Here is a 17,580-nt window from a genome sequence, read left to right as displayed (position 1 = left end):
TTCTAACTCAGCATCATACGAAGATCAAGGAACTGACATGTTGGTCAACCCAAGATTGTAATTCCTTCCACCTTTTCCTTTTCTGACTGTATCCCCTCTCCTATGCTGTCCATCTCTACTGGTGTACCTCATACTTCTGCTCTGTAACTCATTTTCCTCTATTTCTCTTTCTCCGTTGTTCCTCCCATCCCTTGTCACGTATTTCTCTCCCTCCCTTACTCCCTTTGCTTTCTCACATGATCCTTTCTTTCTTTACCTCCTGCTTTGATCCTTTCCTATCGGGACCCTCATCACCCCACACTATTTCCTCCATTCTTTTCTTTCTACATTCGTAACTGATTCACCTATTTACTCTCACCTCTACCCACCTGTTTGTTCTTCACTGGCCTCCTCTTTTTATTTGATTATTCCTTGCTTGTTTATATCTCCCTCTCCTTCCATCCTCCCTGTTGCCTTCTCTCTACACATTTCCTGCTTCATATATGACTCTTTATATTGCCTCATTCTCTCTTTCCTGGATTGGCTGACTCCTTTACACCCTTGTCCATGCCACAAATCCCCCACTGAATGCCCCTTCTCCCACTCCCATCTCTCCCCTCTCCTACTCCTCTTCTCCCCTCCCTCTCTCTGTCTTGCTAGGGGGCCCAGCATTCCTCCCTGGGTTCAGCAGACCCCTGTGTGAATACTGAAGGTGGAAGAGGGGGAGGAGGAGAAAAAGAAGGCGAAAAAGAAGGAGGGATGACCACTGATCCTGACCCTACTATCTCTTCCTCGGGCATCTCCTCCACCAGCTTGCCCCGGAATGAGAATGGAGTCCCCTCCCCACCCGTAGACCCTCCTCCTCCCCCCACTCCTCATCTCCATCCCAATCCACCCCAGAATGGAGAGCTCCGTGGCAACCCTACATCCTCCCCAGTGACAAGCACGGAGGCAGCTGAGAGCACTACAACAGCAGGACTGGGCATAGAGGAGAGGGAGCAGGTCAAAAACAACACAAAACCAAATCAGAGAGAGAAGACACAAATAAAAAAGTCTTGCCACATTTCCTTCCTTTTTTGAGGATGATGAGATGACTGCAATCTTTCCAGTTTATTTTATGTGTACTCAAACCAGAGAGAGAATAAATGTGTAGGGGGCAGCAGTCATTGTACATTTAACTGTACAGTACGTTCAGCATTATCACACAAGACAACAAAAGGGCTTTCCAATGGACCTCATTTCCGTCATGCTCAAACTGGGCTTTGGTCAGTATCTGTCTTGCAGGACAAGATAATGATACCTTTTAGTTATCGCTGACATTGTGGGATCCTCATGTACTGTTTCAATCAATCAAACTATAGAGCCTATAAAACACTGGTATAGGCCTAATCACCAAACCAAGCAACTACGTGAGATTTTGCGTTGTGTGTTTGTTTAATCAAATATAGACCGTAAGCAAACACTATATAACATCTCACTCCCTAAAGACTTCTCAGTAGCCAATAGCATCCTACTATATACATGCGTGTAGTATCCCATAATTCCATCGATACAGGTCTTGTCATTTCCTGTCCTGAAAACTCCAGCTCTCAAATTTCATTGGTAGAGATGTGGTCATCTGGCTTTGTAGTTTGGTTTCCTTAGTGCCTTTGAGTGTATTTTAACAGGGTTTTCAAATAACAGGCGGAGATGATATTGACAGAAAGATTATATTATTTGATGATAGTACATAAGCAGTCTTATCAAGATCCCAAAATAACTATGCTTTTTAAAATGCAGACTAACTACAGAGTGCAGAACAAGCAGAATACGGTTTAATTTTTGGGATTTCACAGACATGGCCTATGGCCTAAGGAAAGTGTGTGATGTTTTCAAAAATGTGTTAATTAAGGGACTTCCCATTTGTGGACTGGACTCGTGCAATGTTTTCTCTTCTCAATCTCAGAACCTGTGTGTGATCAACTGGTGCTCCAGACACAAACAGTGCCATCTCCAAATCAAGTGTGTGTGTCATAGCGTTGCCTTTCATGTTTCCCACGGTCTGTATGTCTGTCTCTCTCACTCTGTCTGTTATTGTCAAGGTAGCCTATTTCTTTTATGTATGTGTCTGTTTGTTTGTTATGTGTGTGTCGTGTCCCTATGTGTGCAATTGTTTAATGGAGTGGCAGCTGGGTCCAGTAGGGTGCTTGAACCAAATGAGACAATAGCAAAGTTGTCAGGTAAAAAGTTTACCGGCAATTTGAAGTGGTTGAAAATATAAAAGGAATGCTATTTTTGGACCTTCAGTGTCCTGGCATATAACGTAGTCACTTGTAACACCTAGTACACTTCCAAAATTGTTGTCATGGCTTTTTCTGTTTAGTACCAAAACCGATTTATTTGATTCTTATTTTGGGGTAGCCAGTTAAGTCTAGCCTTAAGTGCCTGGGTCTCAGATAATCACATTTTGGCCAGTAGTCAAACAGTGCTCAGCCAAATGTATATGTGGCATAGACTTTCTTCATGTCGTTTCGAGGGACTATTTTAAGTTAACGTAGCTGAGCATGATGAATGCTGATGTAACAACATTTTGAGAAAACAAAGTTTGTTGGGGGCATTGTTAGTTTTGAGTATTTCAAATCTAAAATATGTTACACCGTGCGCTTAAAGGAATTGATTGCTTTGTGTCACCTGTTCAGATATCACCTGTCTGTGAATACTGTTATACTGTGTTGTCATGTCCTCTTGTTTTGTGTATAACTTGTCCATTGTAATCTTTGTTTAGATGTGAATTTGGGTTTATTTTGGCCCTTTAAGATTCACACTGGTGGTGCTTTATAACTAGTTGGATAACATTCCTTAGCTGGCTTAGCGTCTCAAGAGCATTAACATGCTTCAGACAGTCCTGGTTTTGCAGAACCCAACGTCAGTCTTATTTAACTCTTTTATTTGATTAAGAGTCAATTTACTAAGGGCCAAATCCTAACTTGATTTATATTTTTGCAGTTCTCCCATTGGCATCATGCTTTACGAGTAAGTCTGAGTTTAACATGCAGATCTCAAGTTAGGATTCGGCACTTAGTGTATAGGGTCAAAATGGCTCTGCCAATGCTGTGTCGAATCAGTACTAGGGGATTAGCCATAACGTAGATTGGGTGAGATTCAGAGATATGAGAGAGATTTAGCTATGAGTGTTGAATTAAAAGTTAACCAAATGTGATTATTAACAGGGAGAGTTTGATGTAGTTAGCATAAGTCAGCTAATAGGGCTACCTTTCGAGTGCCAAAACATTCATATCAGTAATAAAATGTATTTTAAAGCAGCTAGGGCTTTACATCTGCATTGAGTAAAGATGTGGGACTATACAGGGTCACTGGTTGATATATGAGCATTGCCATTAATATACCTCAGAGACGCAGAATTGAGAGACTCAGGTAAACAAATAATTGCCTCAGAGCTGAACGCAAACTGACAGAGATGAATCCATCTTTGGAGTGACTTTCATCAGATACAGTGGTTGGTCCATCTATTACAAGATCTATCCCACTGGGCAAAAACTGGTTGAATCAACAGTGATTCCACATCATTTAAACAAAAAGGCTAAATGTGATGTAGTTATGAATTTCATTAGGGACGTTAGGGAATGTAGTATTTTTTTCACCCTACTTTTAACCCAAATCCAATGACATGGATTAAATTCACTTTAGTTGACAAGTCAACCAAATGTAAATCAAAATTAGACATTGAAATGACGTCTGTGCCCAGTGGGATGGCTATGATTGGATAGCAACTCATCAAGCACCTCCCCGTTCCTTCTCTCTCTGTTTTCCTTTTCTCCTCTTAGCCAATCACGCAGCTTCGTGGAGGACAATCTGGAACCTAATTGGCTGAGGCAACATGGGCAGCCCGCATGGCCTGGCCATATATCAAGAGCGCTCTCTCGTGATGCGATTGGCTGACAAAGGGAGAAGTTGGGCCATTGGTCCAATTCTCCTGACCTTAAGGATAGTCCAGAGCCACAGCTGACCATGTAAGGATCTGCTGTGTTATTTATCCTACTTTACTTGGGCCCTCTCTCTCTGATTGGATGGCTGGACAATCTGTATTTGATGCTTGTGATTAGATGTTTGATTTTCTTTTAAAGACGTGCCAATCTCGGGAAATGGTTTTGTTGGCTCATCAAGCATGTGAAGAACAGCTATGCAGATTGACATGATATTAACCTTTTTTGGGATTGAGCAGTAAATGAAATGAGGGAGAGCTACTGTGTGTAAGATGCATTTCAAAGGTGCTGTAATCTTTCTTTCCTTACATTTTTCAATGATCTCACAATGTTTCTTGCATTTTTCCTTCCTAACATTTTCTACAGTCCACCCACTATCTACCCATTTCTCTTTCTATCTATTCTTAACCATTTTCAACCACCTCAGTTTATGTCCACCCCTTTTAGACTTTTCTGCTCCTGTTCATATCTCCCATGTTTTCGGTTTTGTTCTCTCTTCTTTATCTCTATTCGTTTTACATTTAAAGGAAACTAATTATGCACAGCCTATTACAAGTGAAACTGCTACAAAACAAAATATTGCTTCAATTAAAACTTTGAAAAATGTAGACAATGCTATGATTTATATTTCTATAATAATGCTTATTCTTACCGTAGTACTACAAAAACTATTCATTGGAAATCTTCCTGCGGAAATGTTTATTTCTTGATAATGACAAGACTCTAGTATCTCATGACAGTCCAGAAATGATCCATTTTGTATCAACTGATTTTTCTTAAGACAATCTTATGGAACATTACCCTTTTGTGGAGAAAGATTGCCCTGGGATTGTGACGGAAAAAAACACAAACTGTTGTTTTACCTGCTCCCCTCACAATGATTTGCACGTTGCCGTGACCTGTACCCCTCCACTTCTCTCTTGTAATCCCTGGAAGAGAGATAAGAGGATGGATGTTGTTTCTCTACTTGACAATCGCTGGGGAGCTCTCCATTTTACAGACGATCTAAAACTCCTTAGAAGAGGACATCCTTACCATCACATTTTTGTTTTCCTATTTCTGTCTCTGATGTAAGCTTAGTGGGGCAAACGCGAGTTTATCATGTTTTTCCAGTGTGGTGAGACCGAATTCTGGAGCCAAGTTTCTGTATAACTTCCATTTGATTTCTTTGTATGGACTCCACTGACACAGAAGCTAAATAAAACCCTGTGCCCTCCTTCGCCTCTGACCACTGAAAAGTGACACATCAAAAGAGCGAGAGATTAGAGGTTAATACCTTTTAAGTGATTGAATGTGTGTGTATATACAGTGTGTGTACAGTTGTTGTGTATATACTGGATATGTGTGTGTATATATAGTATGTCTATGTGTATATACAGTTTGTTTGTATACGCAGGGTGTACAGTTTTTTCCTCGATCCTCTAATCTCTCTCCCTTTCTCGTAAATGACATATTTGACTCCTCAAAGAGAAATGTTGGAGTGGAGAGGTTCACACTGGCAATTTAAAGGACAGCTGTCTGGGATGCACTTTCTGTGCAGACACTGACCAATCTGACACCTCTGAACACCTACACACCTAATTATGCCTCTCAAAACAATCTCTGGCTTGCACTCATTTTCTCATCAACTGAGGCATTTTTAAAAATGATATTTGGGTGACCAAGCAATGTTTGTACATATACAGTATATAGAATAACTAAGATAATATTTCCAGTGACCTCCATCTCCTTTTTAAAAATTCCTGTAACTATTAGGATTCTTCCTTGTTATTTGATTTAAGTTTTACGTTCTCTACATTAAATGTTTGCAATGGTTGTCATTCTGATGTATATAATTATCCAGACAACCCTTATCTAATCTTTCCAATTTAGTTCCCCGAACTCTGCCTCTCATAGACCCCTCTGTCAGGCTGAACATTTGGTTCAGATCACACTGTTACTTGTGAAGCAACTCTTCCATGCAAGTAACACCATGTTATTAGCCATTTCTTCAAGTTCTATTAAGTGTGCCTCCAACTCGCCAACCCTCCCTCACCCTTGAACCTTCAACCCCACAGGTCACTCATAGTCATACCCCTTGACAAGCCATAGTCCCCCAACCCCTCTATTTTTGTTTTAAAAAGGACAGACATTCGGGGATTTGTGTATATTAATGGAAAGAGTGATATTGAAGAGTGTATTGCCATTGTACATGGATTTGTTATGAATGTGGATATTCTGATGATTTAACTATTATTGTAATAATGATTATGATTATTGCCACTTTGATTTTGTTGATTCATTCCTTTGATGCGGTCAATAACAATTCCTTCATTTCATTTTTGAATAAGCCGGAATTTATATTTTTCGGGTGGGTGAATCTTGGAGATAGAAATACTTAAACAAATGAATAATAAACAAATAATTAACTTCTTAAATTAAGATGTGATATGTATTTTTTGTATCATTCCTACAGAACAGTCACCACAGTGAAAAATATCTTGAAACTCTTACTAGGCCTGCTGGCCATTTATGAGGCCTATTCTGGGGTCCAAATCAAGAGATATACCGTAGGTTACAGAATCATCATTAGATTATCACTGGACAACCAAAGACGCAGTATGCCAGTAAGATCATAGTAGTCGACGTTACCATAACCAATCACGTTTGCAAATATTATTTGCTGAGGCTGTTGGTGCATTTCATGTGAGATAAAAGTGAAGACTAGTCTTTTTAGTAAGTATTCACACCCCTTGACTTTTTACACATTTTGTTGTGTTGCAGCCTGAATATAACATGGATTCATTTGAGATGTTGTGTCACTGGCCAACAAACACATACCCCAGAATGTCAAAGTGGAACTATGTTTTTAGAAATGTATTCCACACCTTTGTTGTGAAAAGCCTAAATTATTTCAGGATTAAAAATGTGCTTAAAAAGTCACATAATAAGTTGCAATAATAGTGTTTAACATTATTTTTGAATGACTACCTCATCTCTGTACCACACACATACAAATGATTGTAAGGTCTCAATCTCAATCTCTGCGGTGAATTTAAAACAGAGATTCAACCAGAAGGACCAGGGAGATTCACCATGAGGCCAATAGTGTCTTTAAAGCAGTTACATAGTTTAACTGTGATATAAGAAAACCGAGGATGGATCAACAAATTCACCTTTCAGCAGGACAATTACCTAAAACACAAGGCCAAATATACACTGGAATTGCTTACCAAGATGACATTGAATGTTCCCGAGTGGCCTAGTTACAATTTTGACTTAAATCGGCTTGAAAATCAATGGCAAGACTTGAAAATGGCTGTTTAGCAATGATCAACAACCAACTTGAAAGAGCTTGAAGAATTAAAAAAAGAATAATGTGCAAATATTCTACAATCCAGGTGTGCAAATCTCTTAGAGACTTACCCAGAAAGACTCACAGCTGTAATCGCTGCCAAAGGTGATTCTAAAATGTATTGAGTCAGGGGTGTGAATACACATGTAAATCTGATATTTCTGTATTTCATTTTCAATAAATGTGCAACAATTTTTAAAAACATATTTTCACTTTGTCATTATGAGTTATTGTGTGTAGATGGGGGAGAAAAAAATATATTTAATACATTTTGAATTTAGATTATATCACAGAAAAATGTGGAATAAGTCATGGGGTATGAATACTTTTGGAAGGCACTGTATGTAGCCTGATACATCATCCGGTGATAGCTTGCTAGCTAGTCACTGTCTGACATAATACAATCAAATTGTTTGGAAAGGTCTTCTCAGGACCTCTGCAAGCCAGATTGTTGAACTATATTACCTTTGAACTTACTCTACCGGTTGTCCCTAGTGGTTGGTCATTATGCTGAAAATTTGAGAGAAAATATCCACAGAAAAGTGTTATTAAACTGACCTTTCTAAACCACCCCCTGGATTTTAGCATATGCTCACATCATAAGGCATGACAAAATGTGTAGAATTGCAGGACCCCAAAAAAACAGAAAAATAGCAAACATTTTCAAGGAACAGAAATAGAACATGGAACAAAAGTAATTCATACTGTTCCGGAACAGAACTTTAAAAGCACAAGAACCAGTTAATAACCTTTTATGTTGCAAGCATTTTTACTAGTCCCACAAGAAAATGCAACAAAGCGCCTATGCAAAACCCTTACTCTGTCACTCAGAAACTTATTCCAGTGTCTGCCTGCAAGCTGAAATCTTTGTAAGTGTGTGTGCGTATTTAGGATACCTGCCCATCCCCCTCCAAAGCATAGGCTACTGTACTGACGTTAGAATCGTGATTCAGAAGACAGGGCGAGATTTTTAATTAGCTTGAGAAGAATCTATTAACCTTTTAAATGCTAGTTAAGGATGCAATAGGCCTAGTTATAATGTTTCACAAAGGATTTATTAACTACAAACAGGTAAGATGTGTTTTTAATTCTGGTGCCACTCTGCACACACAAGCTTGATAGCTAGCTAGCTGAAGTTTGTTAGCTAGCTAGCTCAAAGGACATTCAAAGTTCTTCCATAGAAGCCTGTCCTCTTAGGTATAATTCAGTGGACCCAATTCAGATAATGCATGTCATAACAAGATGCCCAGCACTTCAAGCCTCCTCCACAACACTCTCTCGCTCTTTTCCTTCCCCACCAACAAAATGTCAGTCGCATCTTGCACCAAAGGCTACACTTGTCTGTCCATCACACATGTAAACAACTACCTTACCTGCTCTGTCTGCATTGATTGGTCAAGTAATTGAATGATCTAAATGTAAAAAACTGTTGATATCACAGGTTAAAAAAGGAACAGTAAGGAACGATATAAACCAGTACTTTGGTTTGTAGGCCTCCTTGCTCACAGACACTTTTTCAGTTCTGCCCACAGATTTTCTATGGGATTGAGGTGAGGGCTTTGTGATGGCCACTCCAATACCGTGACTTTGTTGTCCTTAAGCCATTTTGCCACAACTTTGGAAGACTCATTTGGATGACTAATTTGCAACCAAGCTTTAACTTCCTGACTGATGTAATGAGATATTGCTCCAATATATCCACATCATTTTCCTAACTAATGATGCCATCTATTTTGTGAAGTGCACCAGTCCCTCCTGCAGCAAAGCACTCCCACAACATGATGCTGCCACCCCCGTGCGTCACGGTTGGGATGGTGTTCTTCGGCTTGCAAGCATCCCCCTTTTTCCTCCAAACATAACGATGGTCATTATGGCCAAACAGTTCTATTTTTGTTTCATCAGACCAGAGGACATTTCTCCAAAAAGTACGATCTTTGTCCCAAGTGCAGTTGCAAACCGTAGTCTGGCTTTTTAATGGTGGTTTTGGAGCAGTGGCTTCTTCCTTGCTGATCGGCCTTTCAGGTTATGTCGATATAGGACTTGTTTTACTGTGGATATAGATACTTTTGTACCCGTTTCCTCCAGCATCTTCACATGGTCCTTTACTGTTGTTTTATTTGCACTTTTCACACCAAAGTACGTTCATCTCTAGGAGACAGAACGCATCTCCTTCCTGAACGGTATGACGGCTGCGTGGTCACACGGTGTTTATACTTGCGTACTATTGTTTATACAGATGAATGTGGTACCTTCAGTCATTTGGAAATTGCCCCCAAGGAAGAACCAGACTTGAGGTCTACAATTTTTTTTTTGAGGTCTTGGCTGATTTATTTAGAATTTCCCATGATATCGAGCAAAGAGTTTGAAGGTAGACCTTGAAATACAGCCACAGGTACACCTCCAATGGACTTAAATTATGTCAGTTAGCCAATCAGAAGCTTCTAAAGCCATGACATAATTTTCTTGACTTTTCCAAGCTGTTTAAAGGCACATGTAAACTTCTGACCAACTGAATTATAAATTAAATAATATAATAATAGTCTGTAAACAATTGTTGGAAAAGTTACTTGAGACATGCACAAAGTAGATGTCCTAACCGACTTGCCAAAACTATAATTTGTTAACAAGACATTTGTGGTTGAAAAACTAGTTTTAATGACTCCAACCTAAGTGTATGTAAACTTCCGACTTCAACTGTATATGTGTCACGCCCTGGTCGAAATATTTTGTGTTTATCTTCATGTATTGGGTCAGGCCAGGGTGTGGCATGGGGTTTTTGTATTGTGGTGTGTTTTGTCTTGGGGTTTTGGTGTGTATGTATTGGGATTGTAGCTAGTGGGGTGATCTAGCAAAGTCTATGGCTGTCTGGAGTGGTTCTCAATCAGAGGCAGGTGTTTATCGTTGTCTCTGATTGGGAACCATATTTAGGCAGCCATATTCTTTGAGTTTGTCGTGGGTGATTGTCCTTAGTGTCCGTGTTCCGTGTTTATGACCACGAGAATGAGGCTGTTTCGGTTTTCGTTACGTTTATTGTTTTGTATTTGATTCGTGTTTACGTTGTGTTATTAAACATGGATAGAAATCTACACGCTGCATTTTGGTCCGACTCTCCTTCTACTGAAGAAAGCCGTTACAGAATCACCCACCACAAAAGGACCAAGCAGCGTGTCAACAGGCAGGAGCAGCCCAAAGAGGAGATGCGCAATAAGGATTTCTGGACATGGGAGGAAATCCTCGACGGGAGAGGACCCTGGGCTAAACCAGGGGAGTGTAGCCGCCCAAAGGTGCAGCAGGAGAAGAGGCAACAGGAGCAGCCCAAAGAGGAGGACAGTATGGACTATACTTTTTGGGAGGAGATAGACAGGTGGGCGGTCGACCCAGGGAGAGTGCCGGAGCCCGCCTGGGATTCGATGGAGCAGTGCGCGGAAGGTTATCGGAGAATGGAGTTGGCAAAGCAAGCACGGCGGCACGGACGGAAGCCCGAGAGTCAGCCCCAAACATTTCTTGGGGGGGGGGGGGCTAACAGGGAGTATGGCTACGCCAGGTAGGAGACCTGCGCAAACTCCCTGTGCTTACCGGGGGGCTAGAGAGACCGGGCAGGCACCGTGTTATGCTGTGGTGCGCACGGTGTCTCCAGTGCGGGTGCATAGCCTGGTGGGGTACATTCCAGCTCCGCATATCGGCCGGGCTAGAGTGAGCATCGTGCCAAGTGCCATGAAGCCGGCTCACCAGATGCGTCTCCTTGGGCCGGCTTACATGGCACCAGCCTTGCGCTCGGTGTCTCCGGTTCGCCTGCATAGCCCAGTGCGGGCTATTCCACCTCTCCGCACTGGCAGGGCGACCGTGAGCATTCAACCAGGCAAGGTTGGGCAGGCTCGGTGCTCAAGAGCTCCAGTGCGCCTGCACGGTCCGGTCTACCCAGTACCACCTCCACACCCCAGCCCTCCGGTAGCAGCTCCCCGCACCAGGCTTCCTGTGCGTGTCCTCGGCCCAGTACCACCAGTGCCAGCACCACGCATCAGGCCTACAGTGCGCGTCGCCTGTTCAGCGCTGCCAGAGCCTTCCTCTTCAGCGCTGCCGGAGTCTCCTGCCTGTTTAGCGCTGCCAGAGCCTTCCGCCTCTACAGCGCTGCCGGAGTCTCCCGCCTGTTCAGCGCAGCCAGAGCCTTTCTCCTCTACAGCACTGCTGGAGTCTCCCGCCTGTTCAGCGCAGCCAGAGCCTTTCTCCTCTCCTGCGCTGCCGGAGTCTCCCGCCTGTTCAGCGCAGCCAGAGCTGCCAGCCTGCATGGAGCAGCCAGAGCTGCCAGTCTGCATGGAGCAGCCAGAGCTGTCAGTCTGCATGGAGCAGCCAGAGCTGTCAGTCTGCATGGAGCAGCCAGAGCTGTCAGTCTGCATGGAGCAGCCAGAGCTGTCAGTCTGCATGAAGCAGCCCGAACTGTCAGTCTGCATGAAGCAGCCCGAACTGCCAGTCTGCACGGAGCTGCCAGTCTGCACGGAGCTGCCAGTCTGCACGGAGCTGCCAGTCTGCAAGGAGTGACGGTCTGCGCCAACTTTCTGGCGCAGTACAGGGTGCTGAAGGTGGACGTGGGCGGCGTCCCATGTTTCCTCCTCGTGCTGGAACCAGTCGTCCACCGCAGGAGCCTCTGTCTGACTCTGATGCCATGGAGCCAGAACCGGCTGATACCCCAATACACTCTGAAATTGAGAAAGGTTAGTGGAGGAGCGAGTTCTGGGCCATCTCTGCCCAGGGCACGAATGTCGCCCACTCCCCCAGCCGGTCCTGGCAATAAAACCTCAGAAACCTACCCACATCCTGGTTAACTCTCTATACCTGCACGCTTCTCTCGGGGTGAAAACCTGAGGTAAGGCTGACCGAGACCTCCAGACGTTCCATGAACGCATTCCAGACCCTTGACGTAAATTGGGGACCCCGATTAGACACTATATCCTCAGGCACCCTGTAGTGCCGGAAGACGTGTGTAAACAGGGCCTCCGCAGTTTGTAGGGCCATAGGGAGACCGGGCAAAGGGAAGAGACGACAGGACTTAGAGAAACGATCCACAACGACCGGGATCGTGGTGTTACCCTGTGATGGTGGAAGATCGGTTATAAAATCCACCGACAGGTGCGACCACGGCCATTGTGGAACGGGTAAGGGTTGTAACTTACCTCTGGGCAGGTGTCTAGGAGCCTTGCACTGGGCGCACATTGAGCAGAAGGAAACATAAACCCTTACGTCTCTTTCTAAAGTTGGCCACCAGTACCTCCCACTAAGACAGCGCACCGTCTGACCAATCCCAGGATGACCAGAGGAGGGTGACGTGTGGGCCCAATAGATCAGCCGATCGCGGACAGCAGACGGAACGTACAGACGCCCCGCTGGAAACTGGGAGTATGGGAGTGGGATCCATGGACCGCTCCTCTGTGTCATACAGCCAGGACAGTGCGTCTGCCTTGACGTTCTGGGAGCCTGGTCTGTAAGAGAGGGTAAACACAAAACGGGTGAAAAACATGGCCCACCTTACCTGACGAGGAATCATTCTCCTCGCTGCCCAGATGTACTCCAGATTGCGGTGGTCAGTCCAGATGAGAAAGGGGTGTTTAGCCCCCTCAAGCCAATGTCTCCACACCTTCAAAGCTTTAACAGCCAACAGCTCCCGGTCCCCCACATCATAGTTTCGCTCCGCCAGGCTGAGCTTCTTAGAGAAGAAGGCACAGGGGTGGAGTTTCAGTGGTGTACCCGAGCGCTGAGAGAGCACAGCTCCTATCCCAGCCTCGGAGGCATCCACCTCCACTATGAAGACCAAAGAGGGATCCGGATGCGCCAACACAGGAGCCGAGGTAAACAGAGCCTTCAAGTGCCTAAAAGCCCCACCCGCCACAGCTGACCACTGCAAGTGCACCGGGCCCACCTTCAGCAGTGAGGTAATGGGAGCAGCTACCTGACCAAAACCCCGGATAAACATCCGGTAGTAGTTGGCAAACCCTAAGAATCGCTGCACCTCCTTCACCGTGGTGGGAGTTGGCCAATTACACTCGGCTGCAATGCGGTCCCTCTCCATCTCCACTCCTGATGTGGAAATATGACGCCCTAGGAAGGAGACGGACTGTTGAAAGAACAAGAATTTCTCAGCCCTGACATACAGGTCATGCTCCAACAGGCGACCAAGCACCTTGCGCACCAGGGACACATGATCGGTGCATGTAGCGGAGTATATCAGAATGTCATCGATATACACCACTACACCCTGCCCATGCAGGTCCCTGAAAATCTCGTCTACAAAGGATTGGAAGACTGATGGAGCATTCATCAACCCGTACGGCATGACGAGGTACTCATAATGCCCTGAGGTGGTACTAAATGCCGTCTTCCACTCGTCACTCTCTCGGATACGCACCAGGTGGTACACACTCCTGAGATCCAGTTTAGTGAAGAAGCGCGCCCCATGCATTGACTCAATCGCCGTGGCGATAAGAGGTAGCGGGTAACTGTATGCACGGGCGCAGACCTCGATCCTTCTTCTTCACAAAAAAGAAACTCGAGGAGGCGGGTGATGTGGAGGACGGAATGTACCCCTGACGCAAGGATTCGGAGACATACGTCTCCATAGCCACCGTCTCCGCTTGCGACAGAAGGCGAGAGCCAAATCGGCACATTCTGGGGGGATGCGCACGGTGCAGACCTGGTCTGGACTTTCCACCGTCGTAACACCAACGGAAACCCCTAAACACCCACCTAAGCACTCTTGCGACCACCCCGTGAGAGCCCTCTGTGGCCAAGAAATAGTGAGGTTATGATAAGCTAACCAGGGTAGGCCTAGCAACACTGGATACGCAGGAGTCAATAAGAAAAAGACAAATTTTTCAGTGTGACCCCCGGCGTCACCATACTCAAAGGAGCGTTGGTCTCCCTGATAAGCCCTGACCCTAATGGTCGACTATCTAAGGCGTGAACAGGGAAAGGTACATCCACAGGAACAATAGGGGTCCCTAAACTATGAGCTAACACTTTATCAATGAAATTCCCAGCCACGCCTGAATTTGCCTTATGCTGGGAACGAGGGGGGGGGGGGGGGGGGGAGAATCAGGAACAGTGACAGACACAAATATATGTGCGACAGAGGGCTCTGGGTGAGAATGGTGCCGGCTCACCTGGGGTGACTCAAGAGCGCCCTGCCTGCTGCCTCAATTCCCAGAGGAACCAACCCGGCACCGACCAGCAGTGTGCCCTCTGCGGCCACAGATGGTGCACGAGCGGGAACCCCCTTCGGTCTCCCTGCACACCCTCCCTTCCAACATCATGGGTATCGGAGAGGGGGTGCGGGAGGATGGAACCACTAGACCCCGATCTGGACATCCGCGAGTAGCCAGCATGTTGTCCAGCCAGATGGACAGGTCCACCAGCTGGTCGAAGGTGAGGGTGATGTCTCTGCAGGCCAGCTCCTGACAGACGTCCTCGCATAGACTGCAGTGGTAATAGTCGATCAGGGCCCTGTTGTTCCATCCCACGCCAGCAGCCAGGGTCCTAAACTCCAGAGCAAACTCCTGCGCGCTCCTCGTCTCCTGCCTCAGATGATAGAGATGCTCACCCTCCCCTCTGCCCTTGGGGGGATAGTCGAAAACTGCTCCTCAAAATGGCGCTGGTCCACTCCAGTGCGCTGGTCCACTCCAGTGCTCTCCCGGTGAGGCACGAGACGAGGGCGAAAACCTTCTCATAGTCCAATGGAGCTGGTTGGACCGTGGTCAGATAAAGGTTTAATTGGAGGAGGAAACCCTGGCAGTTGGCAGCACTTCCGTCGTACCCCCGTGGCATGGGTAGACAGATCCCACTGGGTTCAGGTGGTAAAGGAGCGCCCAGGATAGACCCCGGTTGTGCTGGTGGAGGCACTGGAAGAACTCCCCGTCTCTCCCAGCAGTCCATATTCTGGACAACGCGATCCATGGCGACTCCCAGATGGTAAAGCTTCTCCGTATGCTCCTGGACGCGTTCCACCACCTCCATGTCCAGGGTATTTTCTCCTGCTGACTTCATATTTTGGGTCAGAGATTCTGTCACGTCGTGTATGTAGGTGGCAGGGAAGTCAAGCACAGAAGAATCAAACTTGGGATAAATTGAGTATTTTAATAACTTAAAACACAAACTCCAAAACCAAAGTCCTTAATAAAATCAATGTGGGTACAAGAACCCGTCGCACACCAATCCATAAAACATGAACATAACAATAAACAATATCTGACAAGGACATGAGGGGCAACAGAGGGTTAAATACACAACATATAATGAATGGGATTGGAACCAGGTGTGTAAGAAGACCAGACAAAACCAATGAAAAATGAAACATAGATCAATGATGGCTAGAAGACCGGTGACGTCGATCGCCGCGCACCGCCCAAACAAGGAGAAGCATCGACTTCGGTAGAAGTCGTGACATAAACAGCCATTTACAAATCTTGCCATGGATTTTCAAGCTGATTTAAGTCAAAATTGTAACTATGCTACTCGGGAACATTCAATGTCATTTTGGTAAGCAGCTCCAGTGTATATTTGGCTTTGTGTTTTAGGTTAATGTCCTGCTGAAAGGTGAATGTGTCTCCCAGTGTCTGTTGGAAAGCAGACTGAACAATGTTTTCCTCTAGGATTTTGCTCTAATCCGTTTCTTTTTATCCTAAAAAACTTCTTAGTCCTTGCCGATGACAAGCATACCCATAACATGATGCAGCCACCACCATGTTTGAATGTGTTGGATTTGCCCCAAACAAAACACTTTGTATTCAGTATTATTTCAATGCCTTGTTGAAAACAGAATGCATGTTTCGGAATATTTTTATTCTGTACAAGCTGCCTTATTTTCATTCTGTCAATTAGGTTAGTATTGTAGAGTAACTACAATGTTGATGTTTTCTCCCATCACAGCCATTAAACTCTAACTGTTTAAAAGTCTTTGTAGTGACTGGGTTTACCCATCTATCAATAGGTGCCCTTCTTTGCAAGGTATTGGAATGCAGTGTTTGATTTCCACCAGGCATCATGCTACCCATGTCTTCCAAAAGGTTGACTGAAGTTTGCCAAAAACACATGGAAGTACCTTGATGATCATCTAGACTCTTGTAAGAATGTTCTATGGGCAGATGATTCAAAAATATAATTGGGTCCCATTATGCCTGGCGAAAACCAAACACTGCATTCCACAGTAATAACCTTATACCAATGGTCAAGCATGGGGTTGGTAGTGTGATGGTTTGAGGATGCTTTGCTGCTTCAGGACCTGGATGACTTGCCTTAATAGAAGGAACCATGAATTCTGGTCTGTATCAGTATATTCTATAGGAGAATGTCAGGCCATACATCTGTGAGCTGAAGCTGAAGCGCAGCTGGGTCATGAAGCAAGACAATGATCCAAAACACACAATCAAGTCTACATGGAAATGGCTAAAAAGCAACAAATTTGAAGTTTTGGAATGTTCTAGTCAAAGTCCAGACCTAATAATCCCAATTGAGATGTTGTGGCAGGACTTGAAATGAGCAGTTCATACTTGAAAACCCACAAATGTCGCTGAGTTAAAGCAGTTCTGCATGCAAGAGAGGGACAAAATTCCTCCACAGTGATGTGAGAGTCTGATCGACAACTACAGTAAGCATTTGGTTGCAGTCTTTGCAGCTAAAGGTGGCACAACCAGTTATTGAGTGTAAGGGGGCAATTACTTTTTCCACACAGGGACATGGGGTGTTGCATAACTTTATTTATGAAATAAATTAAATAAGTATATCATTGTTGTGTTATTTGTTTGCTCAGGTTTACTTTATATTTGATTTATTAGGTTTTGGTTGAAGATCTGATAACATTCCGTATCAAAAATATGCAAAAGTAGAGAAAATTAGAAAAGGGGCAAGTACTTTTTTACCAAACTGTACATATATAGGATGAGCCATGACTAGAATACAGTATAGAATACAGTATTTACATATAAAGTGGGTAGTGGGTGTCCTCTGGTCTGATGAAACAAAAATAGAACTGTTTGGCCATAATGACCATAGTTATGTTTGGAGGAAAAAGGGGGAGGCTTGCAAGCCGAAGAACACCATCCCAACCGTGAAGCACGGGGGTGGCAGCATCATGTTGTGGGGGTGTTTGCTGCAAGAGGGACTGGCGCACTTCACAAAATAGATGGCATCATGAGGGTGGACAATTATGTGGATATATTGAAGCAACATCTCAAGACATCAGTCAGGAAGTTAAAGCTTGGTCGCAAATGGGTCTTCCAAATGGACAATGACCCTAAGCAT

At 44.6% G+C, this 17,580-nt stretch overlaps 1 protein-coding gene across 1 annotated transcript in view; it reads left to right on the top strand.

Moving 5' to 3' along the window:
• Positions 1-2,544, top strand: part of LOC139392655 (ras/Rap GTPase-activating protein SynGAP-like) — a 91,166-nt gene extending 88,622 nt beyond the window's left edge. Inside the window, exon 20 of the mRNA XM_071140799.1 lies at positions 640-2,544. Within this exon, the coding sequence (XP_070996900.1) occupies positions 640-1,059 (420 nt within the window). The 3' untranslated portion in view covers positions 1,060-2,544. The remainder of the gene's footprint in view (positions 1-639) is intronic.
• Positions 2,545-17,580: the final 15,036 nt, after the last annotated feature.

Source organism: Oncorhynchus clarkii, chromosome 3 (genome assembly GCF_045791955.1).
Source record: "Oncorhynchus clarkii lewisi isolate Uvic-CL-2024 chromosome 3, UVic_Ocla_1.0, whole genome shotgun sequence".
NCBI classification, from domain to species: Eukaryota; Metazoa; Chordata; class Actinopteri; order Salmoniformes; family Salmonidae; genus Oncorhynchus; species Oncorhynchus clarkii.
The sequence above is the reverse complement of the archived record's forward strand: the minus strand, read 5'-3'. Positions and strand labels throughout refer to the sequence as shown.